Raw genomic sequence first — 26,008 nt, 5'->3', positions numbered from 1 at the left:
ATCTTCCCTAATCCTCCTCTTGACAATATGTTTGTGCAACAGTGTTTAAGAATGTCTGTCCTACTCGTCCTGTCTCCCCCCCCCCAGCTCCATGCGCCTGTACTGGGTGGATGCCTTCTTTGATAAGATCGAACACAGCACCTTTGATGGACAGAACAGGCTGTCTTTGGAGCGCATCACTCAGATCTCACATCCTTTTGGTCTCACCATTTTTGGAGGTGATTCAATGTTCTCTTTAAATTCACGAAGAATGGAATGCAACACGGTTCCATCAGTTGCATTAAAGCGACCTTGTTACTGTATAGAAGCCTTGATCGTTAGAATTTCATTACTACTCGTCCATCCAGCTTGATTGATGATCATTAGAGAGAGCAATTACTGTGTCATCTCAAACATTAGTTCAGTGATGATAAGAGATAAAACCGCTAATGTCATAGGTTGTGCCCTGGCATTCCCAACGCCGGGTCTCAAGTTTCATGAGCATTCCTGCTTGGCCCATCCAGGTTATGCATATTTCACTGACTGGCGCCTGGGTGGGATCGTGCGTGTGCGCAAGACTGACGGGGGAGAGATGGTCATCATCAGGCGGGGAATCAGCCACATCATGCACGTCAAATCTTTCAACTACAACTCCCAGACCGGTGAGAAACTCTGTCATCCCCCCTGCTGCAGTGTTTATGTGATGGAGGATAACTCTGTGGCCATCACTGGATTCATTTGCTACCCCTCTCAGGTTCCAACTCCTGCAATAGGAATACTAATCCTAATGGAGACTGCAGCCATTTCTGCTTCCCGGCGCCGGACTCGCAGAGGGTGTGTGGCTGTCCGTATGGTATGAAGCTGGCGCCCAGCCAGCAGACGTGTGTAGAGGACCCTTCCAACGAGCCCCCCACGCTGCAGTGCGGTTCCAACTCCTTCTCCTGCACCAACGGGAAATGTGTCCCTCAGAACTACAGATGCGACGGCGTTGACGATTGCCATGACAACAGTGATGAGGCCAACTGTGGCGGAGCTCATAGTAATGCATTGTATTACGTTTCAATGGAGCATACTAACTGTTATGTCATTCAAGGCACTTTATTGGGGCATTAGTAATAATGTTTAATATACTTATACGTATATTTTGTATACTTTTAGTATACTGAGAATGGCTTGTTACGGTGTTAAAAAGTAGCCAAAAAATGATGTTTCATCAATCCTTACTTTTCTTTCTCAGACACCACCTGCTCACCCAGGGCATTCACCTGTGCCAACCAGCACTGTGTGCCCAGTGGATGGCACTGTGACGGGCACAACGACTGCTTTGACAGCAGTGACGAGCGGGACTGCCCCACCCAGACCCCTGGCACCTGCGCGGCCAACCAGTTCACCTGTGCCAACAACCGCTGTATCCCACACATCTGGCTGTGTGACACGGACAACGACTGTGGAGACGGCTCGGACGAGGCCAACTGCAGTGAGTCTCCGAGTCAAGGACCACTTTTATTTACCATAGGAGTAATACCTCTGTTATTGAGTGTCTTTTTGAGAATGACTGTCAGTCAGTCATGTGTTGCATTTAACTGTTAGCTCCATTGGTCTCTCTGTGTTGGCAGACCTCAGTGGTACATGCCACCCGGAACAGTTCCAGTGCCCAGACCACCGCTGTATAGGCCCCAGCTATGTGTGTGACGGTGACAGAGACTGTATGGATGGGGCTGACGAACAGGGCTGCAGTGAGTCTCTCTGTGTTATTTCCGCACTGTACTGTATTTAGGAACTTGCATAGTTGGACAGCGCCAACAAACAAGTGTCACACAATTTCAAGTCAATTGAACACACCGTGAACACAAGCGTACGTTAGCCTCTTATCCCATTGATCTTATTCCATGTGTATTAAACAGTTACACGCAATGACTTTGCGTGTTCTAAACGGCATCCTTTGTTGTTGTTTTTTTCAGTTTACAACTGCACTCTCTATGAGTTCAAGTGTTCTAATGGACATCAGTGTATCAACTCCTACTACCGCTGTGATGGGGTCTTTGACTGTAGCGATCACTCAGATGAGTCTGGCTGTCGTGAGTATTCAACCTCTCTTTTTTTTTTTTTTTAAGTTACAAGAAAATGTAATGATCAGTTTATATACTCTCCTTTCTTGCCTTCCACATTGCTATCAGATGATCGTGAGCCTTTACCAGGTAGGAACAGCCTCAATCATTGGTTAAACCTCACGTGTGTAGCTTTGATTCATCCCAATACCTGCCAACCACACTAACCCTCTGAATACGGTTAGCATGTTGCAAAACACAATTGTATAAAAAAAAATGTTTTTGGTCTGTAGTCACGTGTTTTCTAGAATGTCCAAATACTGGGTTTTGATACAGAGTAGAATGCGATGGCTGTTGCAAGTGTACCAACTCAATGTTTTGAGTTACAAGAAGAAAATACACAAGGATCAGTTTCTACATGCAGAGTTGATCAACCAACGGGTCTCAGAGCACAGCAGTTTGAGCATTACTCTCAGTGAAGTGACATCATCGCCGAGGTTCTGTTGAGGCTTCCTCCTGAACCTCAGCCACACTTCACTACACTGTCTGACCTTGCCTTCTCCTGCTCTGCCCAGCCACCAGACCCCCAGGGATGTGCCACCATGAGAGTGAGTTCCAGTGCCAGTCCGACGGCAGCTGTATCCCCTCCACCTGGGAGTGTGACGGTCACCCGGACTGCGAGGACGGCTCAGACGAGCACCACGTCTGTCCCCCCCGCACCTGCCCCACCACCCTGTTCCGCTGTGACAACGGCAACTGTGTGTACCAACGGTGGCTCTGCGACGGCGACAACGACTGTAGGGACATGAGTGACGAGAGAGACTGCCCCACGCCACCTTTCCGCTGCCCTAGCTGGCAGTGGCAGTGCCCGGGCCACAGCATGTGTGTCAACATCAGCAGGGTGTGTGACAACAATCCCGACTGCCCCAATGGTGCAGACGAGTCTCCGCTCTGCAGTAAGTCACCATCTCTCTCTGCCTTTTAGGCCAGCATGCTAATAGTGTCATGTTACGAAAATGAAGTGCACTCTCTGTAAATTTTCCATTGTAATTGTCTAGTTTCACTGGTCACTTGAAATCTTGACATATTTTGCACGGCATTTCTGGTCACAACCAATTGAGTGCGTTAATGTTTGTGAGGAATTTGTGTTATGTGTGGAATCTTGTGTTCAAATCATGCATGTGTTGATTTGTTCTGTATTAACTTAAAAGTGATCTATGATTTCCTTCCTTCTTGCCTTCCTCACTGCTTTCAGACGAGCCCTTGCCAGGTAGGAACAACCTCAATCATTGGTACAAACCTCACGCGTGTAGCTTTGATTCATCCCAAAACCTGCCATCCACACTAACCAACTCAATATGGGTAGAATGGTGCAAAACAAAATTGGAGGATAAAGGGAAATTCTTGTCTGTAGTTACACGTGTAGAAAATGTGTTTCAAAATGTACTAATGGTGTCTTTTGACGAAATTCACAAAATATTCTCTAGGGTAGAACGCGCTATTTGTAGCACTGTGATTAATTGAGCAGCTATCTCTTATTGACTCTCCTCTTTTTACCGTCCTAGACCAAGAGAGCTGCACTGACAACAACGCAGGTTGCACCCACGGCTGCATCCAGGGGCCGTTTGGGGCCCAGTGCACGTGTCCCATGGGCTACCAGCTGAGTAACGACTCGAAGACGTGCGATGATGTAGACGAGTGTAGCCCCCCTGGTCTGTGTAGCCAGCATTGCTTCAACGAGAGAGGCTCCTTTCGCTGTCACTGCTCCGACGGATACACTCTGGAGGCTGACCAACGCGCATGCAAGGTCTCAGGTCAGGAGGAGGATGTGTGTGTGTTTGGGGGGGGGGTTGAATTGGCATCCGCCGCATTACCATTTTGTGCTCTTAGAAACGATTTACGTACATTGTCATACCAATCCATCATATAGATTTGACCAATCCATTTAGTCCACAACATACTCAGTTATGTTTCCTCTAAACATAATTGGCCTAATTTCAAAATAAGACACATCCTCCCACTGTGGATTAAATTCAGTCTCCTAGATGACAGGCAGAGATGGATATACAGTGCATCTGATTGGCCCACACAGACATGATAAACTGCCCAGTGGCTGGACAGGACAGGACATGAATGGTCTGAAGGGAGCCGGTGTTGGCACCAGACCACCGGGCGGATGCACTCTCTCTCTTCTTCATTCTCTCCCCACTCTACTCTGATTTCCCCAGATAAGACAAATAACATATATGTCACTCACTGACTCTCTCTCCGGGTAATTAGGACATAATCAACAACAAAGGGCTTGTTTATGAGCAGTGTGCCTGACATGAGCCCGTCTACCTCAAAGATAACCAGTTGAAAATCCCTGTAATTCAATCTGCCATTATTCCCAACAGGGCTGCATTGATTCCCTGCTGTAGATATCTTAGGAGCTCAACTTATCTTGTTTCGTACTATTAAGGAAGAATTGTATACAGCTGATGTGAAGTCTTGTTTGAATTATAATGCACAGGTGAAAAGAGAGTAATTTTTGTTTACAGGTTCACGCGAGGCTTTTCTTTTAGTCGCCAGCCGAAATCAGATTGTGTCTGATGACATAACCACTCAACCCAATGTGGTCCGCTCGCTGGTCCGGGATGGACGAAACATTGTGGCGCTGGACTTTGACTCAGTGACTGACCGTGTGTACTGGTCTGACACCAGCCAGGACAGAATATGGAGCGCTCACAAAAATGGCAGCGACAGGGCTGTGGTGAGTACCGAATGCCCTTCCATTTCCCACAAAAGAAATGCTGTGTTTTCTACATTCTCTAGGGTAATGAATGAACTCCAATAACTTAAACATATGTGTGTTGATTTGACAGGTTTTTGACAGTGGAGTGACAGTAACAGAGAGCCTGGCAGTGGACTGGGTGGGCAGGAACCTATACTGGACTGACTATGTTCTGGAGACCATTGAGGTGTCCAAACTGGACGGCACCCACAGGACTGTCTTGGTCAGTGAGAATGTGACCAATCCCAGAGCCATTGTGCTGGACCCAAGGGACAGGTGAGGCTCATCTTTAGAGAGTAGAGTACACAGTGGAAATTCAAAATGTAATGAATGAAAACAGTGTAATTGACTGTAACTATAACAGTTAATCTACTGTGCAGTGCTCACCTCATGTTCTGGACAGACTGGGGGAGGAACCCTCGCATTGAGAAGGCCAGTATGGACGGGAAGATGAGGACAACCATCATAAGCAGCAAACTGTACTGGCCCAACGGCCTAACCATTGACTATCCCAACAATCTGCTCTACTTCGCGGATGCCTACCTGGATTTTATTGACTACTGTGATTACAATGGCAAAAACAGGAAACAAGTTCTGGCCAGTGATCTGGTGAGCAAATTTTTTATTTTATTTACATTCTTTACATATATATCAAATCATTGATACATAATGAACAAAAATATGACTGCAACATGTAAAGTGTTGGTCCCATGTTTCATGAGCTGAAATAAAAGATCCCAGAAATGTTCCATGCACACGAAAAGTGTATTTCTCTCAAATGTCTGTTTACAACCCTGTTATTTCTTTCAAATTGGTTTACAACCCTGTTCGTGAGCATTTCTTCTTTGCCAAGATAATCCATCCACCTGACAGGTGTGGCATATCAAGAAGCTTATTAAACAGCATGGTCATTACACAGGTGCTGGGGACAATAAAAGGCCACTCTAAAATGTACAGTTCTGTCACACAACACGGTGCCACATTTTGATGGAGCGCGCAATTGGCATGGTGACTGCAGGAAAGTCCACCACAGCTGTTGCCAGAGAATGTAATGTTCATTTCTCTACCAAAAGCTGCCTACAAAATCGTTTTAGAGAATTTGGCAGTACGTCCAACCGGCCTCACAACCGCAGACCACGTGTATCCACACCAGCCCAGGACCTCCACATCCGGCTTCTTCACCTGTGTGCTCGTCTGAGACCAGCCACCCAGACAGCTGACCAAACTGTGGGTTTGCACAACTGAAGAATTTCTGTACAAACTACCAGAAACCGTCTCAGGGAAGTTCATCAACGTGCTCGTTGTCCTCACCAGGGTCTTGACCTGATTGCAGTTCGGCGGCGTAACACAACTTCAGTGGGCAAATGCTCACCTTCGATGCCCCCTGGCACGCTGGAGAAGTGTGCTCTTCACGGATGAATTCCGGTTTCAACTGTACCAGGCAGATGGCAGAAAGTGTTTGTAGGTACTTTAGGTACTTTTAAGGTGAGGACCTTATTGGGTTATGAAAAAAGAATTCACTACAAAACAGTTCTGGGATGTGAAAACTGATCAATATCTCAGAACTATGCTTGGTGCTGTTAGAACCTTATAGTCCCAAGGTCACAAAATCTTTGTCTATTTATTGAGGCTACCAGACAGCCCTATTCATTATTTTGTCTACAACACATTTTGATTATCTAATAATTAACAAATGCAAGGTGCATAACTCAATTATACATTTCAAGCAATTTTGACATACCAAATGACCAGTAGGCCCATGCTAGTAATTGTTGCTTGATGCCCCATTGCAGGTGACCATGAAAAGTAAACAGTTAATATTCTTGATCACCAAACAATTTGTTGTCACGTCTGCTCCCGCTCCCCCCTCTCTGGTGCTCGAGGTCGCCAGGCTGCTTATCATTACGCACACCTGTCACCATTGTTACGCGCATCAGCGCTTCATCGGACTCACCTGGCCTCCATCACGTTATTAATTACCTCCCCTATATCTGTCACTTCCTCAGTTTCTTTCCCTAGTCAGCATTAATGTCATTATGTGTCCCTTGTCCAGACGCTGTTCGTGTTTTGGTACCTTTCTGTTTTTTCATTAAATATTCACTCCCTGTACTTGCTTCTCATCTCCCAGCGTCTGTCCTTACAGAATGCTGACTCCACAATTTGAAGCATCAGGGAGTTTTTTTTTTTTTTGTTGGTAATGTCGGGTCCGTGTGCCGCTGCCGAAGCAACCAGGGATGCCTCAGCTGGCTCGCCAGGCTCCCATGCCTCAGCTGGCTCGAGAGGCTCACAAACCTCGGTTGGCTCAGCAGGCTCCCACGACATGCCTCAGCCGGCTCAACCAGCTCCCATGCCTCAACCGGCCCGTCAGGCTCGCCCAGGTGGTACGCCGGGTGGCGCCGCTAGGGGGGGCCTACCCCCTAGGTAGGCATATGTTAATGACCAAAATGAATAAGCAAAGGTATAAATATAAAATATAAAGAATATTTTAAAAAGTACCCAATTTTCATTCTCCAGTAAAAGTAAAGATACCTTAATAGAAAATGACTCAAGTAAAAAGGTATTTGGTTTGAAATATACTTAAGTATCAAAAGTAATGTAATTGCTAAATTGCTAAAATATACTAAAGTATCCAGAGTGGCACAGCGGTCTAAGGCACTGCATCTCAGTACTTGAGGCATCACTACACACACCCTTGGTCAATTCCAGGCTGTATCACAACCGGCCGTAATTGGGAGTCCCATAGGGCGGAGCACAATTGGCCCAACGCCGTCCGGGTTTGGTCGGTGTAGGCCGTCATTGTAAATAAGAATTTGTTCTTAACTGACTTGCCTAGTTAACTAAAGGTAGAATAAGATTTTTAAAAAACATCAAAGTAAGATCAGATACAGTAGAGATGACCAGGGATTTCTTCTTGATACGGGCATGGATTGGACAAGATTCCTGTCCTGCTTCAAAATGTAACGAATACTTTTGGGTGTCAGGGCAAATGTATGGAGTATAAAGTACATTATTTTCTTCAGGAATGTAGTGGAGTAAATGTGAAAGAAATAGTATAGTAAAGTACAGATACCCCAAAAACACTAGTTAAGTAGTACTTTAAAGTATTTTTACTTAAGTACTTTACACCACAGATTTTGTAAATGTATTTTTCTCATTCAGTTTCACACTCTCGATCCGGCAAAACGTTCGCACTACGCTACTGTAGCTCACCTGACCTGTATTGATTGACAGTTTGCTGATCCAATCAGAGGGCCGAGTGTGCGTTTCACTAGCTAATATATATTTTTGGGGGGCAAGTGCGATACTGTCTCTGCCTGCGTGCGCCTAATCCACGGAGACTCTGTGCCACAAAACGAGTGACAAAACGTAACAAAATGTGGGCAGATGTCATCAGTCTCAAATATAAGTTGATTCCCAAGTCTTGAGACTCCAAATCGAAGTCAAGTCTGAAGTTGTTTTATTTTCTATCAAGTTGAGTCTCAAGTCATCAAATTTGTGACTCAAGTCAGACTCGAGTCCAAGTCATGTGACTCGAGTCCACACCTCTGCAAAGAACCCTAGAACAACATCCGGGGATCTCCAGGCCTCTCTCGCCTCGGCTAAGGTCAATGTTCATGATTCCACCATCAGATAGACACGGGGCAAAAATGGGATTCATGGTGGAGTAGCAAGGCAGAAACCATTGCTCACTAAGACGAACATGAATGCTCGTCTTAAGTTTGCCAAAAAACACCTGGATGATCCTCAAGCGTTCTGAAACAATGTTCTATGGACCGATGAGTCAAAAGTAGAACTCTTTGGCTGACATGGGCCCCGTTATACCTGGTGAAAACCAAACACTGTATTCCACAGTAAGAACCTCATACCAGCGGTCAAACATGGTGGTGGTAGTGTCATGGTTTGGGGATGCTTTGCCGCATCAGGACCTGGACGCCATGCCATCATTGAAGGAACCATGCATTCTGCTCTGTATCAGAGAATCCTACAGGAGAATGTCAGGCCATCCGTCTGTGAGCTGAAGCTGAAACGCAGCTGGGTCATGCAGCAAGACAATGATCCAAAACACACAAGTCTACATCAGAATGGTTGAAGAACAAGAACTTGAACGTTTTGTAATTGCCTAGTCAAAGTCTAGACCTAAACCCCATTAGATGGCAGGACCTGAAACGAGCAAGTCATGCTGGAAAACCCACAATTGTCACTGAGTTGAAGGCGCAATGAGAAACTAATTGATAACTACAAGAAGTGTTCGATTGCAGTTATTGCAGCTAAAGATGGTGTAACCAGTTATTGCAGCTAAAGATGGTGTAACCAGTTATTGCAGCTAAAGATGGTGTAACCAGTTATTGCAGCTAAAGATGGTGTAACCAGTTATTGCAGCTATGTCACGCCTTGGTCATAGTATTTTGTGTTGTCGTTATATATTTGGTCAGGCCAGGGTGTGACATGGGTTTAAATGTTGTGTTTCGTATTGGGGTTTTGTAGGCATTGGGATTGCGGCTGAGTAGGGGTGTAGCATAGATTTGGCTGCCTGAGGCGGTTCTCAATCAGAGTCAGGTGATTCTCGTTGTCTCTGATTGGGAACCATATTTAGGTAGCCAGGGTTTCACTGTGTATTTCGTGGGTGATCGTTCCTGTCTCTATGTAGTGTTCACCAGATAGGCTGTAATTAGGTTTTCTCATTCCGTTTGTTGTTTTGTATGTATTTAGTTATTTCATGTATCGCTATATTCGTCATTAAAGAACATGAGTAACCACCACGCTGCATTTTGGTCCGACTCTCCTTCAACAAACGAACGCCGTTACAAGCTAAAGATGGTGTAACCAGTTATTGCAGCTAAAGATGGTGTAACCAGTTATTGCAGCTAAAGATGGTGTAACCAGTTATTGCAGCTAAAGATGGTGTAACCAGTTATTGCAGCTAAAGATGGTGTAACCAGTTATTGCAGCTAAAGATGGTGTAACCAGTTATTGCAGCTAAAGATGGTGTAACCAGTTATTGAAGCTAAAGATGGTGTAACCAGTTATTGCAGCTAAAGATGGGTGTAACCAGCTATTGCAGCTAAAGATGGGTGTAACCAGTTATTGCAGCTAAAGATGGTGTAACCAGTTATTGCAGCTAAAGATGGTGTAACCAGTTATTGCAGCTAAAGATGGTGTAACCAGTTATTGCAGCTAAAGATGGTGTAACCAGTTATTGCAGCTGAAGATGGTGTAACCAGTAATTGAGTTTAAGGGTGCGATTTACTTTTTCACACGGGGGCATTGGTTTTGCATGACGTTTTTTAAATCAATAAATGAAATATGTATACATTTTTAGTGTTATTTGTTCACTCGGGGTCCCTTTTATATAACATTAGGTTTTGGTTGGTGAGCTGATAACATTCAGTGTAAAAAATATGCCGGAAAAGAAGACTGGGCAAATACTTTTTCACGGCAGTGAATGAATGAACAGTCACTCAGTAAAATCTTTGAAATTGTTGCATGTTGCGTTTATATTTTTGTTCAGTGTAGATGTCAATGATACCGTTTTTAAGCTAGGAGAACATTGCATACATCATATAATTTTTATTCAAATGTGCTTATTTCCTCCTTTTGTGTGGGTTAATATCAATAAAATGCACTTCTTGTCTTTTGCTGCTCTCAATAAAAAGGTACTGCAACATCCCCACGCAATTACCATTTTTGAGGATTTTGTGTATTGGACCGACAGATACATCAACCGTGTGATCCGAGCCCATAAGTGGCACGGGGGGAACCAGACAGTGATGCTCTACAACCTTCCTCAGCCTATGGGCCTGGTGGCGGTACACCCGGCCAGGCAGCCCGCAGGTAGGACAAGGACATGCAGTAGTATATGGCAGGCCAACTGAAAATATATATTTGGCATGGTGATATCATAAGCTGGTATTGCCACAGTTCAGTTTTGTCATTGTATTTGAAATGAATTTTCAGAATGAAACCAGAGGTGACTGAACACTGTTGACTTTTTTTTCTTGTGTGTGTGTGTGTGTGTGTGTGTGTGTGTGTGTGTGTGTGTGTGTGTGTGTGTGTGTGTGTGTGTGTGTGTGTGTGTGTGTGTGTGTGTGTGTGTGTGTGTGTGTGTTATGGGACCTGTGTGCAGGTGAAAACCACTGCTTTAGCAGCCCCTGTTCTCATATCTGTCTGCTGTCGGCCGTGGGGCCCAGCTTCTACTCCTGTGCCTGCCGCTCAGGCTGGACCCTGGCTGCAGACCAAATCACCTGTGCCAGAGGTAGGCTCCATGCCAACCTGAGGGAAACGCTCATCACTCACAGTTTGATTAAAAAGGAAGTCAGGTCAGATGGAACAGATAGATTGTAACATTCATAACTCATAAAGCTTTTATTAATGGAGTAGGAATTGCAGTAAATCCTTCTCGAGCCTACATACAGAGCTGCTCTTTGCAAATATATTTTAAGGGGGTCTATCCAGCTCCTAGAGCGCCAGACTCATATTTTAGAGGCTAGGGACTTGTCAACAGTATCCCATTTAAATTCTGTTGTAAAATCCCTTTCCAGAAGTAAATATTTAGAATCATAAAAGTGTGGCTAAGGTTTCAATAAGACAAGGGACCTTTAATGTGAAGTCCAGAGAGTCCTCTTTAGGTCAACAGCTTAACCCATATCAGGTTGCAGGGCTTCAGCTTTTTCTAGCCATGCAGAACGCATTCTCCCCTGAGAGGTGAATTACCCAAGAATGAAAATGCCCCCGAGCTATCCATTGATTCTAATCTCTGATGACAAAGCAAATCAGGGCTGTGGAACAAACTTTCACCAGCCCATCTGAACCCCCTCTTTCAACCATCTTTCAACATTAAGAGGTCTTAGGAAGAAAGTATGGTGATACCAAATTGTAGTATTTGTTTCTGTTTTAAAACATTCAATCAGCTATATAGGCTATAAATATATATATATATATATATATATATATATATATATATATATATATGCTATAGACATGTCCGTTTGGAGCCGTTTGGTGATGAATAGTTTTGTTTTCCTGCAGTTGAGGATCCTTTCTTGGTGGTGGTAAGAGATAGCGTCATATACGGCATTCCCTTGAACCCGGACGTCAAGAGCAACGATGCCATGGTGCCTGTTGCTGGACTTCAGAATGGATACGATGTGGACTTTGACAACACTGAGCAGACCATCTATTGGGTGGAGCACCCGGTAAGTGTTCACACTTTCCACACCAACAGAGATCCGAAGTGAGACTACTCTACTGTCCCTAGGCTCTGACCAACTGTCCCTTCTCCTCTGTAGGGTGAGATCCACAGGGTGAAGTCGGACGGTACCAACAGGACAGAGTTTGCCCCGGCAGCCATCCTGGGTTCCCCTGTGGGCCTGGCCCTGGACTGGATGACAGAGAACCTGTACTACACCAACCCAGCCAGCCAGTCGATTGAGGTGAGCTGAAACATCCATACTCTCTACGCTCCTGTAGAAAGGAATGCAGTTATTCTGGAAAATGAACGGTGCTGATCGTGATCATCGTATTTAGACAAATAAAGTCGTTATCTCAGTTGGTTTCCCTCCGTCAGGGGTATATCTGATACAGTATGTGTGTGTTTTGTCAGGTTTTGAGGCTGAGAGGGGAGATGCAGTACAGAAAGACTCTCATCACCAATAATGGCTCCCCGACTGGCGCAGGCACTCCGGTTGGCATCGCTGTGGACCCAGCACGCGGGTAAGCCCATTTTTAACACTGCTCTGGCACGGCTGCTCATCTCCACAGTCACTGAGCCCTATCTGCCTGCCATTTGCTCCACCCTCAGAGAGAGACTTACCACTGTTACTGTATACCACACAACACAATCCACTCCAACAAGCCACCACCTGGGAATATGTACACCTATTACCTATTCATTGTTAGCATATCAAATGTGTAATGACATAATAAAAAAGGGGGGTGATATGCAAATCCAACTTATCAGCTGCAGGACAGAAGAACGCATCAAAGAAAAAGGAATGTCCTCAACTCTGGTAATCAGAAGCACAAAACAGTTGGATCAAAACGTTGTCTGTTTTGTGCGTCTCCTTAAATCACCACGGAAGTTTACCAGAGTTGCGGACATTCCTTTTTTTCTTTGATGACATAATTGAGATACACATTTCTCGCTTCATCTCACACATGGATTGAATCTGTTGTAGAGGTTCTCATATGAGGTGATGGAGATGCCGAGGGGCTGTATTCATAGCCGTGTGTCTCTCTGTAAGGAAACTGTACTGGACAGACCAGGGCACAGAGAGCGGCATCCCTGCCAAGGTGGCGGCCGCAGACATGGACGGCTCCAATCCTGTCACCCTGTTCACCAACAACCTGGATCAGGTGGAGTTCATCACTGTGGACATCAGTGAGAACAAGCTGTACTGGGCTGTCACAGGCGCCGGAATGGTGGGCCGCCGTCACTACCTTAACCACTGCCTGTGTCTCAAATGCCACCCTATTCCCTACATAGTACACTACTTTTGACAAGGGCCCATAGGGCTCTGGTCGATTCAAGTGCACTATATGGGGAATAGAGTGCCCTATGATTCCTGTGTCTGACTCTTAACAATATACCACTTATGTAGTCCACCTCAATGCCTATTATCCATATATTTGACATGTTATTAATGGCAGTCTTGATATTAACAAAACCCCATAGATTGAGCGTGGCGACCCAGACGGGACCAATCGCATCACTATAGTGACAGGCTTGTCCCATCCCTGGGGTGTTGCTGTTCATGAGAGCTTCCTGTACTTCACCGACCGGGACTTTGAGGTGATAGAGCGCGTGGACAAGGCCACCGGTGCGAACAAGGTGGTGCTGCGGGACAACGTGTCTGGACTGAGAGTACTGAAGGTGCACTACAGGGAGAGTGAGTATCTGAGGGACCTGATGGTACACAGCCAAGCAAATATGAACCCCACTCCATTGATCTGGATTGAGACCTAAGCGTTGGTTGATTATATAAGAACCATTAACTTGTTGGAAGCATCAGGATTACCAGTTTATTGGAGTTTTTTTTATTGTGTTGAGTGTTTAATCAGTATGCAAACATACGTATTCTGTCTGTTCTGTTTTTTTGTGGTAAAGAAATAGCATTGCTGAATTATGGTATTGCTTCAGTGTTTTTGATAGCTGCTGGGTAATTACTAGGGAGACGGAGTGGATTATTAGTTGACCAGTTCCTCGTCCTTTATTAGGAACACTGGGCATTGTGTACGGAACAAACCGTGTTCCTTTATCCCCTAAAACAGAGCAGATACTGCGAGTGACATGTTTTCTAGGAGTTAAACCAGCCGTGAGCCTGATTTGACAACAATGTATCAAAGTGGTGTTGTCGTCAGATTCTTCCAATGAGTTCCAGTAATGTCATTTGTAATAGTTTAATCTCATTTTGAAACGTCCCTGGCGTTGCGCTTGCGATCCAAGACCTAGAAGTTGTTTCGGGAATTCTTAATACATTTCTAGTTCTATTTGGCCAGACTCCTGTTGTATATGAATGATGTCCTAATCCACCATGTGGTCTTTGCCTCTGCAGCCTCGGCTGGTACATCCAACGGCTGCAGCAACAACATGGGGCTGTGTGAGCACCTGTGTCTACCGCGGCCCGGAGGCCTGTATACCTGTGCCTGTGCTACGGGCTTCAAGCTGAGCGCTGACAACAGAACCTGTGCTTCATACCAGTCCTACGTGGTCATCTCCATGCTATCTGCCCTCAAAGGCTTCAGTCTGGAGGGGGCTGACCACTCTGAGGCCATGGTGCCAGTGGCTGGGAGAGGTAGGTGTTGTTCAGATATAAAACTCCTGCTGCAGGGCATTCTAACTCTTTATGTCATGCATGTGTAGGCGTTATGGATGCTTTATGAATGCTACATGATACCAAGGAAACAATACTTTGTTTGGTTCTCAGACAATATACCCTGATGTGACAGTGTGACATTGAAGCAACCACTGAAGTATTTGTGTCTTACATCTCTGGTTGTGTCGTGCAGGCCGCAATGCTTTGCATGTGGACGTCCACATGCCCTCTGGGTTTCTCTACTGGTGTGACTTCAGCAGCACCGTGACATCTCAGAATGGAATCCGCCGGATCAAGTCTGACGGAGCAGGTTTCAACAGTGTGGTCACGTCTGGAATCGGACGCAACGGGATACGAGGTATCGCCGTGGACTGGGCTGCAGGTAGGCATGTTCAGAGAGCTCAAATGAAAAGTGTTTCAATTATGCCAGTAGTAGGGCTCTAATAAATCTGTTTTATTTTTTAGGCCTGATTCTGTTTTGTTTTTTCCCAAATTCCCATTTCTCCATTTTGTTTTTCCAGGTTTCCGTTTTTCCCAGTTTTTTTTTTTTTTTTGGGGGGGGGTATTCAAAATCACACTTTGTTAATAGAAAAACATTCTACATTTGATGATTTAAGTCCACAACAATCCTTTAACAACATCTGGAGACCACCTTTGAGTTCTGGGAAATATCTAAGATGTTTAGAATTTGGGGTGTAGTTACCCTTTAATTAAACTGTGCACCAGCCAGAGACCATTGTTTGGTTAGCCGTGTTTCTTTAGCGCTTGTGTGATTGCAGAGTTTGCAAAACAAATGGCCACTGGATTGATACAAATAATCATGACATTATTTTGCCAGGTAGGCACAACCCATTGGAACCCCTGCCCAGTTGACTACTTTGACTACTTTAAAATGGCGGAAGCATTGTAGAAGCTCACAATGGCACTGCCTATGCTAAAACGGCCTTTTGGCCACTAGAGGCCTTTGTCATTCTCTATGGGCCCTACAGCAGGTAGAGGAAGTAAAGGTCAGCCAGTAGTAGGTATCCATGGATACAGCGTAAGAGGCTTCAACACAGGGCCTGACTCCAGAGAACAGGCTGGTTTATATAACAGTCAGTTGACTGGAAAGAAATTAGTATAATGGACAGGAGAATGCTACTTATCTTGGTACTGTGGCCAATAAGGATTTAAATGATGGTTATACTAAACAAATGCCGGTTTCCCGGACCCAGACTATATATAAGCCTATTTCTGCTTTTGCTGTCCAGAAATAGGCTTAATCTGGGTGTGGGAAACCAGCTCCTGGTGACTATGCAAATTAGCAGGCTTACCCTGTCCTTACGCAACCACTCAATAAGAACTACATGACCACAGGCCTTTCCTACATCATCTAATCCCCATTACCCTTTCACTTATATATGTCAATTTGGCTTTTCAGGAAACCTCTATTTCACGAATGCTTTCCTGACGGAGACCTATGTGGAGGTTCTGCGCTTGAACACCACTTTCCGACGTGTGCTGTTGAAGACTCAAGTGGACATGCCACGCCACATCGTGGTGGACCCTAAAAACAGATACCTGTTCTGGGCAGATTATGGACAGAACCCCAAGATTGAGCGAGCTCTGCTGGACGGGACCAACCGCACTGTGCTGGTATCGTCTGGGATTATAACCCCGCGAGGTCTGGCTCTGGACTACCAGACTGGATATGTCTACTGGGTGGATGACTCTCTGGATATGATAGCCCGGGTCAACCCTCAGGGGGGCGAGACAGAGGTAGTCCGGTTTGGGAGTCGTTACCCGACTCCATATGGCATCACTGTGTTTGAGACTAGCATCATCTGGGTGGACAGGAACCTGAAGAAGGTGTTCCAGGCCAGTAAGGAGCCTGGCAGTACAGAGCAGCCTACAGTCATCAGAGACAACATCAACATGCTGAGAGACGTGACCATCTACGACCAGCGTATCCAGCCCAGCTCGGCTCAGCAGCTCAACAACAATCCCTGCCTGGAGACCAATGGAGGCTGTGCCCACTTCTGCTTCGCCCTCCCCGGGAACCAGACCAAGAAGTGTGGCTGTGCCTTTGGCAACCTGGGGACGGACAACGAGGGCTGTGTGGTGTCGCGGGATGATTACCTCATCTTTACAACGGAGAGTACGGTGCAGAGCCTGCATTTGGACACGGACGACCACGGACTGCCCTTCCCTGTGGTCAACGTGCCCGGCACCTCTGTGGCCCTGGACTTTGACCGCACAGACAATAGGATCTACTTCACCCAGAGCTCAGGGGCTGGGAGCAGCAAGATTAGCTTCATCAGTCTTTCATCTCCTCCCTCACATCCAGTAGTGGTGGCTTCAGGTAAGACACTTAACAGCTAAATTTGTTTTGTTATGTTACAAAATCATACTGTAATTAATTATCTGGTTTCACCTTTTTTGTGCTATTTGCTTATTGCAGTACTTTTCTATATTATGTGTTGTTTTTTGTGTCCATGCAGATCTTGGAGCTCCTGATGGTATTGCCTATGACTGGATCAACAAAAGGATTTACTACAGTGACTACATCAACCAGACTATCAGCTCCATGGCAGTGGACGGGACACAGAGATCCATCATCGCTCATGTTCCTCGGCCGAGAGCCATAATGCTGGATCCCTGCAGGGGGTAAGACTGGCCAGAAATGCCAAGAATGCTTATACCGTTTCACTCCTTATCCTGTTGTGATAACAAGAGCACTCACTCAGTATCACATATTCAGCATGTGTTGAATGTGCACTGTGCAATCATTGATTAACAATGGGAAAACTCGTCTTCTTCCATGCCACACAGATATATGTACTGGACAGACTGGGGGACGAATGCGAAGATTGAACGTTCTACATTGGGAGGGAACTTCAGGGCAGAGATTGTAAACAGTAGTCTGGTGTGGCCCAATGGGCTGACCCTGGACTATGAAGAGCAGAGACTGTACTGGGCAGACGCCAGCCTGTAAGACCCTCTTATAAAGCTACCTTCTTCTCACAAGTCATCCATTGTCCTTTCATGTTGATGCTAAAGATATGTGCTGGTTTTGGTTATCAGACAGAAGATTGAGCGCTGCTCTCTCACCGGGGCCAATCGGGAGGTCATCGTCAGCACAGCCATTTACCCTTTCGCCATGACCATGTATGGCCAGTACATCTACTGGACTGACTGGAACACACGCAGTATCTACCGGGCTAACAAGCACGATGGGTCTGACCAGAGGGTGATGACCCAGAACCTTCCATCCAGGCCTATGGACGTCCATGTGCTGGCCAGCAACAAGCAGCAACAGTGCAACAGCCCATGTCAGCAGTTCAACGGAGGCTGCAGTCACATCTGTACCCCAGGTACTAGAAGTTAGGCCCTGTTTTAATCCTCAAGTTTTCTGATCAAATAGAAGCAGGCTGTAGTTTCTGAGCTAAATGTCGGAGTTGGACCAAACTTCCATTGAAAATGTGATCTTCTCTAGCATCCTATTGTTTTGGTGTTGTAATTTTGTTTTGGGATCATGTGAGTTGGGCTGTGGTACGCCTGTCTGTCATACCCCCCCATCCATCTGATGCCTGTCCCCCTGTCCCTCTCCACAGGGCCCCAGGGTGCTGAGTGTCAGTGTCCCTCAGAGGGTCGCTGGTACCTGGCCGACAACAAGCACTGTATCCCTGACAACGGGACCCGCTGCCAGGAAGGCCAGTTCACCTGTATGAATGGACGCTGTATCCGTGCTCAGTGGAAGTGTGACAATGACAATGACTGTGGGGACGGAAGCGACGAACTGGAGAGAGTCTGTGGTATGGTGCTCAGTGGCCACAAGTAGTGCCTGTTTTCTCAAATCATATTCGTTTGTCTCGTCTATTTAGAAATATCTTGCAATGTGACGATTTTGCATGTCTTGAATGTGGTTGTGATTACAGCTAATTATGATTGATTTATCACTGCACCTGCTCTGTCCTTCACTCTCTGAACTACTCTTAACTGTCTTTAACATGCTGCCTCTAACCAGCCTTCTGTTTCTCACTGCAACAAACATTTTACAGGATCCAAGACTGATTTCCAAACTTCCGGTGTGTATGCTTGCAGTTCACTAATCTATTGTAGCTATTTAGTACTGCTTGTTTTTTTCTCCTGACCCCATCCTAAACTAATAAATACATGTACTTACATCTTACATGCAGTCCAAGTGCAAATGGCAGCCGCATTTATTGCATTGTCAGGTAAAGCCCGCCTCTATATTGTACACCCGTCCATCTTCACCTGCTCTCCCTGTCCATTGGCTAGAGCTCTGATAATGTTGCATCTGGTTTGATTGACAGCCTTCCACACCTGCGAGCCCACTGTGTTCACTTGTGGGAATGGTCGCTGTGTGCCCTACCACTACCGCTGTGACCACTACAACGACTGTGGGGATAACAGTGATGAGGTAGGCTGCCTGTTCAGTCCGTGCGACCCCAACACTGAGTTCCTCTGCAACAACGGACGCTGCATCGCCAAGGACTACATCTGCAATGGCATCAACAACTGTTATGACAACGGCACCTCGGATGAACAAAACTGCCGTAAGTCCTCAAAACAAAACTTGGTTACAAATCTAAAGTAAAAAGATTAGTTCATGAAGATTAGATATGTTTTTGTGTTGTAAAATTCACTAAAATATACAGTACCAGTCAAAAGTTTGGACACACCTACTCATTCAAGTTTTTCTTTTTCTTTTGACTATTTTCTACATTGTAGAATAATAGTGAAGACATCAAAACTATGAAATAACACATGGAATAATGTAGTTACTAAAACAAGTGTTTTACAAATCTAAAAACAAATCATTCTTCAAAGTAGCCACCCTTTACCTTGATGACAGCTTTGCACACTCTTGGCTTTTTCTCAACCAACTTCATGAGGTAGTCACCTGGAATACTTTCCCTACAGTCTTGAAGGAGTTCCCACACTTATTGGCTGCTTTTCCTTCGCTCTGCGGTCCAACTCATCCCGAACCAACTCAGTTGGGTTGAGGTTGGGTGATTGTGGAGGCCAGGTCTTCTGATGCAGCGCTCCATCACTCTCCTTCTGGTCAAATAGCCCTTACCCAGCCTGAATGTGTGTTTTGGGTCCCGTTGAGAAACAAATGATAGTCCCACTAAGTGCAAACCAGATGCCGTATGCAGAATGCTGTGGTAGCCATGTTGGTTATGTGTGCCTTGAGTTCTAAATAAATCACTGACAGTGTCACCTGCAAAGCACCCCCACAACATCACACCTCCTCCTCCATGCTTTACGGTGTCAAGTGTCAGTTGTGCAGAGGTGAGGACGGAGTCAGGCGCAGGACACAGAACTGAGTAAAATAACGTACTTTACTCTGAAAAATAATCAGCCAATAAATCCAAACAGGGATAACAAACCCTAACACAAATGACTAACACAAAACCAGGAACAATCACCAACAAAACATAATGAGAACCAGAGGGTTAAGTAGGGAAATAATAATAACATAATGGGAACCAGGTGTGTACAATTAAGACATAACAAATGGAAAAATAAACGTGGATCGGTGGCAGCTTCAAAGCCGGTGACGACGACCGCAGAACGCCGCCCGAACAAGGAGAGGCACCAACTTCGAAGGAAGTCGTGACATATGGTGGGAACCACACATGCAGAGATCATCCGTTCACCTACTCTGAGTCTCACAGAGACACAGCGGTTAGAACCAATAATCTCAAATTTGGACTCAGACCAAAAGACAGATTTCCACCGGTCAACTGTCCATTGCTTGTATTTCTTGACCCAAGCAAGTCTCTTCTTCTAATTGGTGTCCTTTAGTAGTAGTTTCTTTGCAGCAATTTGACCATGATGGCCTCATTCACACAGTCTCCTCTGAACAGTTGATGTTGAGATGTGTCTGTTACCTGTGTGAAGCATTTATTTGAGCTGAAATCAGAGGTGCAGTTATTTGCCGATTTCTGAGGCTGCTAACTCCAACAAACTTATTATCAGAACTCAGGACAAGACCCAGTTGCAGACCGTTCGAATCACAGAAGTTTATTTACAAAACACTGGACAGGCAAACAACAGGTCAATCGCAGGCAGAGTTTGGTAAGTCAGGGCAGAGTCCATAAGGTACAGAACGGCAGGTAGGCTCAGGGTCAGGGCAGGCAGAAGTCAGTAATCCAGGGCAGTGTCAAAAGATACAGAAAGACAGGCAGGCTCAGGGTCAGGGCAGGCAGAAGTCAGTAATCCAGGGCAGTGTCAAAAGGTACAGAAAGGCAGGCAGAATCAGGGTCAGGGCAGGCAGAATGGTCAAAACCGGAAGAACTAGAAAACAGGGACTAAAGAGAACAGGAGAACGGGAAAGAGGAAAGAGGAGACAGAGGCCTGTGAGATAGACGTTTAATCCTTGATACATGAAAAGGGTGATGTATACAGAGGGTGCGGGCAACAGAAGACGAACAGCAGAGGGGCTAAGAATCTTAGAGATGGGGAAAGGTCTGATAAAACAGGGGGAAAGTATGCAGGAACCCAAGTGGACCTTCTGCTCGAGACGATAGCCGGGGTCCGGTGGCGGTCTACTTGTCATCGATACCTGAAGGTGGTCTTGAGAAAAGCCGACCGGGCTCTCTTCCATACACATGAGTTGCTGCCTCCAGGTGGTGGGGTTGGCGCAGGTGAGGCAGCGAAGACAGGCTGGCTGACGACCCAATGAGTATGCAGAATGGCTTCCAGAACCGGGACGAGAACTGAGGACCATGGTCAGAGACCATGTCCAGTGGAAGTCCATGGATCCGGAGGACGTGCTGCACCATGTGCTGGACCGTCTCCTTGGCTGAGGGTAGCTTAGGGAGGGGAATGAAATGGCCGGCTTTGGAAAACATGTCCACCACCGCAAGGATAGGGGTGTTGTCATCAGACAGAGGGAGACCAGTGATGAAGTCCAGAGATACATGTGACCAGGGACGGTGAGGGACAGGAAGTGGTTGAAGGATGCCAACAGGAGCTTGCCGAGGAGTCTTATTATGAGCACAGACAGTGCTGGCGGCAACAAACACGGAGACGTCAGGGACCATGGTAGGCCACCAAAAGCGGTGTTGAACAAAGGTCAGGGTCCGACGGGAGCCAGGGTGACAGGCAAGCCTGGAGGAATGAGCCCATTCCAGGATCCAGGGAGCGGCAGCGTCTGGGACAAACATCTGGTTAGCCGGCCCCCCAGATGAGTGCAGCAGCCAGACACGAGGTAGGAAGGATTGTCTCAGGGTCTGAGAGTGTAGCAGCGGGGCTATAGCGGCGTGAAAGCGCATATAGCTTAACATTCTTGGACACCGGGCGGTAAGAGATGGTAAAATTAAAACGTGTGAAAAACAGGGCCCATCGAGCTTGGATGTGGGTTGGGGCCAATCCACCATGGCTCTCACCTTTCCGGGATCCATCTGCACATTCCCAGGAGCAATGATGTATCCAAGGAAGGAGATGGTGGAGCGATGGAATTCACATTTTTTTGTTTTCACAAAAACCTGGTTTTCCAGGAGACGCTGGAGGATTTGTCGGCCTTAGAGAACGTGTTCTTGAGCTGAGCGGTAAAAGATGAGGATGTTGTCGAGGTAGATGAACATGAACTGGTTCAGTATGTCGTAGAGAACGTCGTTAATCAGGGCTTGGAACGCAGCAGGGGGGCATCACCAGGTATTCGTAGAGTCTGCTAGCTGTGTTGAAGGCTGTCTTCCACTCGTCACTTTCCCGTATCCGCACCAGATTAGAGGAAATGGTGCCCCCTAGAGCGGCTCGAAAGCTGAGGCGAGTAGCGGGTAGCGGTTCTTAACAGTGATGTCATTGAGGCCCCAGTAGTCGATGCACGGGCGCAGTCTTCTTCCGAGCCCACAGGAAGACGTCCCGGGCAGGCTGCGCCGACTTCAGGAAATGAGTGTGGCAGAACGGTCTCCAGCCCATGATAGCACCAGCAGTCCAGTCGATGAGAGGATTGTCACGCTGGGGCGAGGTGGGATCCTTGTGAAATGAGTGGGACTGGAATCAGATCTCCTTTCCCTCCTACGTTCCCATAGCCGCCCATCGATCCAGATGGTCAAGGCGATGAGCGACTCGAGATCCATAGGCAGCTCCCAGGCTGCAAGCTCGTCTTTTACCTCCTCCGATAATCCATGGAGGAACATGTCGAACAAGGATTCCTGGGTTCCAGGCACTCTCAGCAGCCAACGTGTGGAAATCAACAGCATAGTCTGCCACACTGCGGGAGTCTTCACGAAGCTGGAGTAATTTCCGGGCAGCATCTCTCCCGGATAACGGAGAATTGTTGTTCCCACACTGCCCTATCCCAGGTGAGGGCCCTCCCGGACATCAGCGTTATGAGGTACGCTATCTTTGAGCGGTCTGAGGAAAAGGATGAGGGCTGCAGCTCGAAGATGAGGGAAAACTGGAAGAGAAATGCCCGACAGGTTCCTGATTCTCCAGCGAAGCGTTCCGGAGGAGGTAAGCAGGGTTCTCGGGAAGCCGGGGAGGCCTGGAGAGATGCGCTGCTGACAGAGCGGTTACTGAGGTGCTGGAAGGTTACTGTCGTGGCTGGCTGCCTAACAGACAATCCACCAAATTGCTCCAGCAATGTATTCAAGCCTTCCAAAAGACCTCGAAGTAACTCATTGTGTCTCCCAATGGTGACTCCTTGGGAGGAAACGGAGTTGCGGAGCTGGTCCGAGTCTGCTGGGTCAGTCATGGCCAGTTCGTACTATCAGAAAACACAGGTATAAATGATATCTCCACAATTATAGAAAATAGTAAAAATGAAGAAAATCCCTTGAATGAGTAGCTGTGTCCAAACTTTTGACTGGCACTGTATACTAAAATATATATACTCAACAATAACACCAATCCTCTTCTTGTCATGTATCTCAGCGGAGCGAACATGTCAGCCAGAACACACGAAGTGTACATCCACCAACATCTGTATCCCCCGCTCCTACCTGTGTGACGGGGACAATGACTGTGGGGACATGAGTGACGAGAGCCCTACACACTGTGGTGAGTCTCCCAGGCCTGTTCTGTACAGTAAGGGCGCGTCCGAAATGGCCCCCTATGCCCTTATATAGAGCACTATATAGGGAATAGTGTGCCCTTTTGGAAGCACAATAACTGGGTTTTGAGAGGAGAGTGACCCCTAAATGACCTTACCATGTCTGTTTCTCCCCTTCCAGCCACCTCCACGTGTGCCCAGAACGAGTTCCGCTGCTCCAGTGGCCGCTGTATCCCAGCCCATTGGTACTGTGATGGGGGTACCGACTGTGCTGACGGCTCCGATGAGCCCTCCTCCTGTAGTACGTACCACAGCTCTCCTTCACTCACTACGCTAAGCAAGAGAGATTCAACTAGGTTCTCAGAATGGAGTCATTATTCATTTGTTTTCCTGAGTTGACAGTCATGAATGATTGGTTTATTTTCTGTGTGTGTGTGTGTGTGTGTGCGTGCGTGCGTGTGTGCTGTTGGTGATGTGTCAGTAGTGTATGCCTTTGTTAGTGATGTGGTCAGTCAGTCAGTCCGGCCTCCCACTGTCTGCCACATTCCTCCATACTGACGCCCACTAGTCTCCTCTGACAAACACAACCCCTCCCCTTTCCTCCCTTAATTTCCTCTCTTCCTTTCCTCGCTATCTTTCCTCTCTTCCTTTCCTCTTCCTTTTGTCCCAGGGTAATTACACAGCCTCACTTTATCTAGTGTTTCAATAGAACACCATAGATTGGAATGTGGAGGAGATGCTATTTTGATAGCTTCACTTGCTTAATTTTGGGTCCGATATGCATTGCCTGTTGTCTTTACTAGTTGAAGTCAATCAGAACAGAAGGGAAGTTTTAAGTGACTGACATATTTGTATTTAGAGGACAATAGTATTCTAATTGTAATCAGTTTTCGCATGGTTTGCTTTGACCTTTGATTTCCTGCAGCCACACTGGTGAGAACCTGCAACACTGACCAGTTCCCCTGTGACGACGGCAGGTGCATCGCTTCCTCCTGGATCTGCGACGGGGACAATGATTGTGGAGACATGAGTGACGAGGACCAGAGACACAACTGTGGTGAGTGTGAATATCTCTCCTCTACCTCTCTCTCTCTCTCTCTCTCTCTCTCTCTCTCTCTCTCTCTCTCTCTCTCTCTCTCTCTCTCTCTCTCTCTCTCTCTCTCTCTCTCTCTCTCTCTCTCTCTATCTATCAGGAGTCAGACACTGAGGGATCAGGATACATGCTGGGTTTGTGGGGGATGGATACTGGCTCTTGTTGAAGGTCTCCGGCCAGAGTCCAAGGAGCTCACATTCCTGATTTCCCCTGCCTCACTCATTACTTTGTGTCTGTCGCAGCTCCCAGGCTCAGGGTGGAACTAAACTATTATGTCATCCCTCACCAATGTGGGCTCTGACAATAAGGAGCCTGGAGCGCATGGCTTCAGCGCACCACGGGCCTCGGCAGGAGTCTCACTTCAAACAATAGGGCTCAATCACATTAGATGGATAGGAAACCGAAGTCACGGCTAGAGGTCCTGAAATACACTTAGGAATGTTTGGACCGCAAGAAATTTCAGGTCCAGTCTCGGGAGTCTTCATAATCTTGAAACGTCTCTAATTTGGCATCATTTATCCTGCCCCCCTCTGTTTTGTTAGACAACCGCACATGCTCAGCTTTGGAGTTTACCTGTGTGAACAACCAAGCGCCACAGCGGAAGTGCATCCCTCGTGATTGGGTGTGTGACGGCGATGCGGACTGTGCGGACGCGTTGGACGAGCATCAGAACTGCACGCGCAGATCGTGTGGCGTCAACGAGTTCACCTGCAGCAACGGCCTCTGCATACGCAGCTCCTACAGGTTTGGCAACTCGGACTTGACAGAGACATAACAATGACATTTGTCAGATGTCTTGAATGAGTCACACTGTTCAGTAGATGATGAGACTGCAGTGTGAGTGTGTGGACTGGGCAGCAGCACCCCCTGGTGTACGGCGAAGTACACTGAGTGACTGATGTGTTTGATGGCAGGTGTGACCGGAGGAATGACTGTGGGGACAGCAGCGACGAGCAGGGCTGCACCTACCAGCCGTGTCAGCAGCACCAGTTCACCTGTCAAAACGGACGCTGTGTGTCCCGCGACTTCATATGTGACGGGGACAACGACTGCGGGGACGAGTCCGATGAGCTTGACCGCCTGTGCCGCATGCCACCGCCTACGTGCCCCCCCGGGCAGTTCAGGTGTGACAACGGACACTGTGTCCCGATCGTCAACGTGTGTGACCGTACCGACGACTGCTCAGACAACAGTGACGAGAAGGGCTGTGGTGAGTGCATAATATATAAGCAATAAAACATATTAAGTTATATAAAATATAAAAACATAAACTACAATGTCCATATAGCCATTTAG

The 26,008-nt window shown here is 46.8% G+C and overlaps 1 protein-coding gene across 5 annotated transcripts in view; it reads left to right on the top strand.

Moving 5' to 3' along the window:
- The window catches only part of lrp2a (low density lipoprotein receptor-related protein 2a), a 69,056-nt gene that overhangs the window by 22,113 nt on the left and 20,935 nt on the right, over positions 1-26,008 (top strand). For 2 of the 5 annotated variants that reach the window (XM_052521998.1, XM_052521997.1), the window contains exons 19-51: positions 88-218; positions 504-641; positions 734-1,018; positions 1,217-1,456; positions 1,596-1,715; positions 1,941-2,057; positions 2,157-2,177; positions 2,603-2,983; positions 3,283-3,297; positions 3,593-3,841; positions 4,568-4,779; positions 4,892-5,076; positions 5,181-5,409; positions 10,455-10,632; positions 10,925-11,053; positions 11,827-11,993; positions 12,087-12,230; positions 12,401-12,510; positions 13,041-13,218; positions 13,472-13,685; positions 14,352-14,591; positions 14,806-14,994; positions 16,033-16,953; positions 17,093-17,258; positions 17,424-17,582; positions 17,676-17,965; positions 18,206-18,406; positions 18,929-19,171; positions 23,502-23,627; positions 23,801-23,920; positions 24,545-24,676; positions 25,255-25,456; positions 25,627-25,922. In XM_052521998.1, the coding sequence (XP_052377958.1) occupies positions 88-218; positions 504-641; positions 734-1,018; positions 1,217-1,456; positions 1,596-1,715; positions 1,941-2,057; positions 2,157-2,177; positions 2,603-2,983; positions 3,283-3,297; positions 3,593-3,841; positions 4,568-4,779; positions 4,892-5,076; positions 5,181-5,409; positions 10,455-10,632; positions 10,925-11,053; positions 11,827-11,993; positions 12,087-12,230; positions 12,401-12,510; positions 13,041-13,218; positions 13,472-13,685; positions 14,352-14,591; positions 14,806-14,994; positions 16,033-16,953; positions 17,093-17,258; positions 17,424-17,582; positions 17,676-17,965; positions 18,206-18,406; positions 18,929-19,171; positions 23,502-23,627; positions 23,801-23,920; positions 24,545-24,676; positions 25,255-25,456; positions 25,627-25,922 (6,728 nt within the window). The remainder of the gene's footprint in view (positions 1-87; positions 219-503; positions 642-733; positions 1,019-1,216; positions 1,457-1,595; positions 1,716-1,940; positions 2,058-2,156; positions 2,178-2,602; positions 2,984-3,282; positions 3,298-3,592; positions 3,842-4,567; positions 4,780-4,891; positions 5,077-5,180; positions 5,410-10,454; positions 10,633-10,924; positions 11,054-11,826; positions 11,994-12,086; positions 12,231-12,400; positions 12,511-13,040; positions 13,219-13,471; positions 13,686-14,351; positions 14,592-14,805; positions 14,995-16,032; positions 16,954-17,092; positions 17,259-17,423; positions 17,583-17,675; positions 17,966-18,205; positions 18,407-18,928; positions 19,172-23,501; positions 23,628-23,800; positions 23,921-24,544; positions 24,677-25,254; positions 25,457-25,626; positions 25,923-26,008) is intronic. The other 3 variants (XM_052522000.1, XM_052521999.1, XM_052522001.1) reach the window with 3 other exon arrangements.

The sequence above is a fragment of the Oncorhynchus keta genome, chromosome 7, assembly GCF_023373465.1.
Source record: "Oncorhynchus keta strain PuntledgeMale-10-30-2019 chromosome 7, Oket_V2, whole genome shotgun sequence".
NCBI lineage: Eukaryota > Metazoa > Chordata > Actinopteri > Salmoniformes > Salmonidae > Oncorhynchus > Oncorhynchus keta.
The sequence above is the reverse complement of the archived record's forward strand: the minus strand, read 5'-3'. Positions and strand labels throughout refer to the sequence as shown.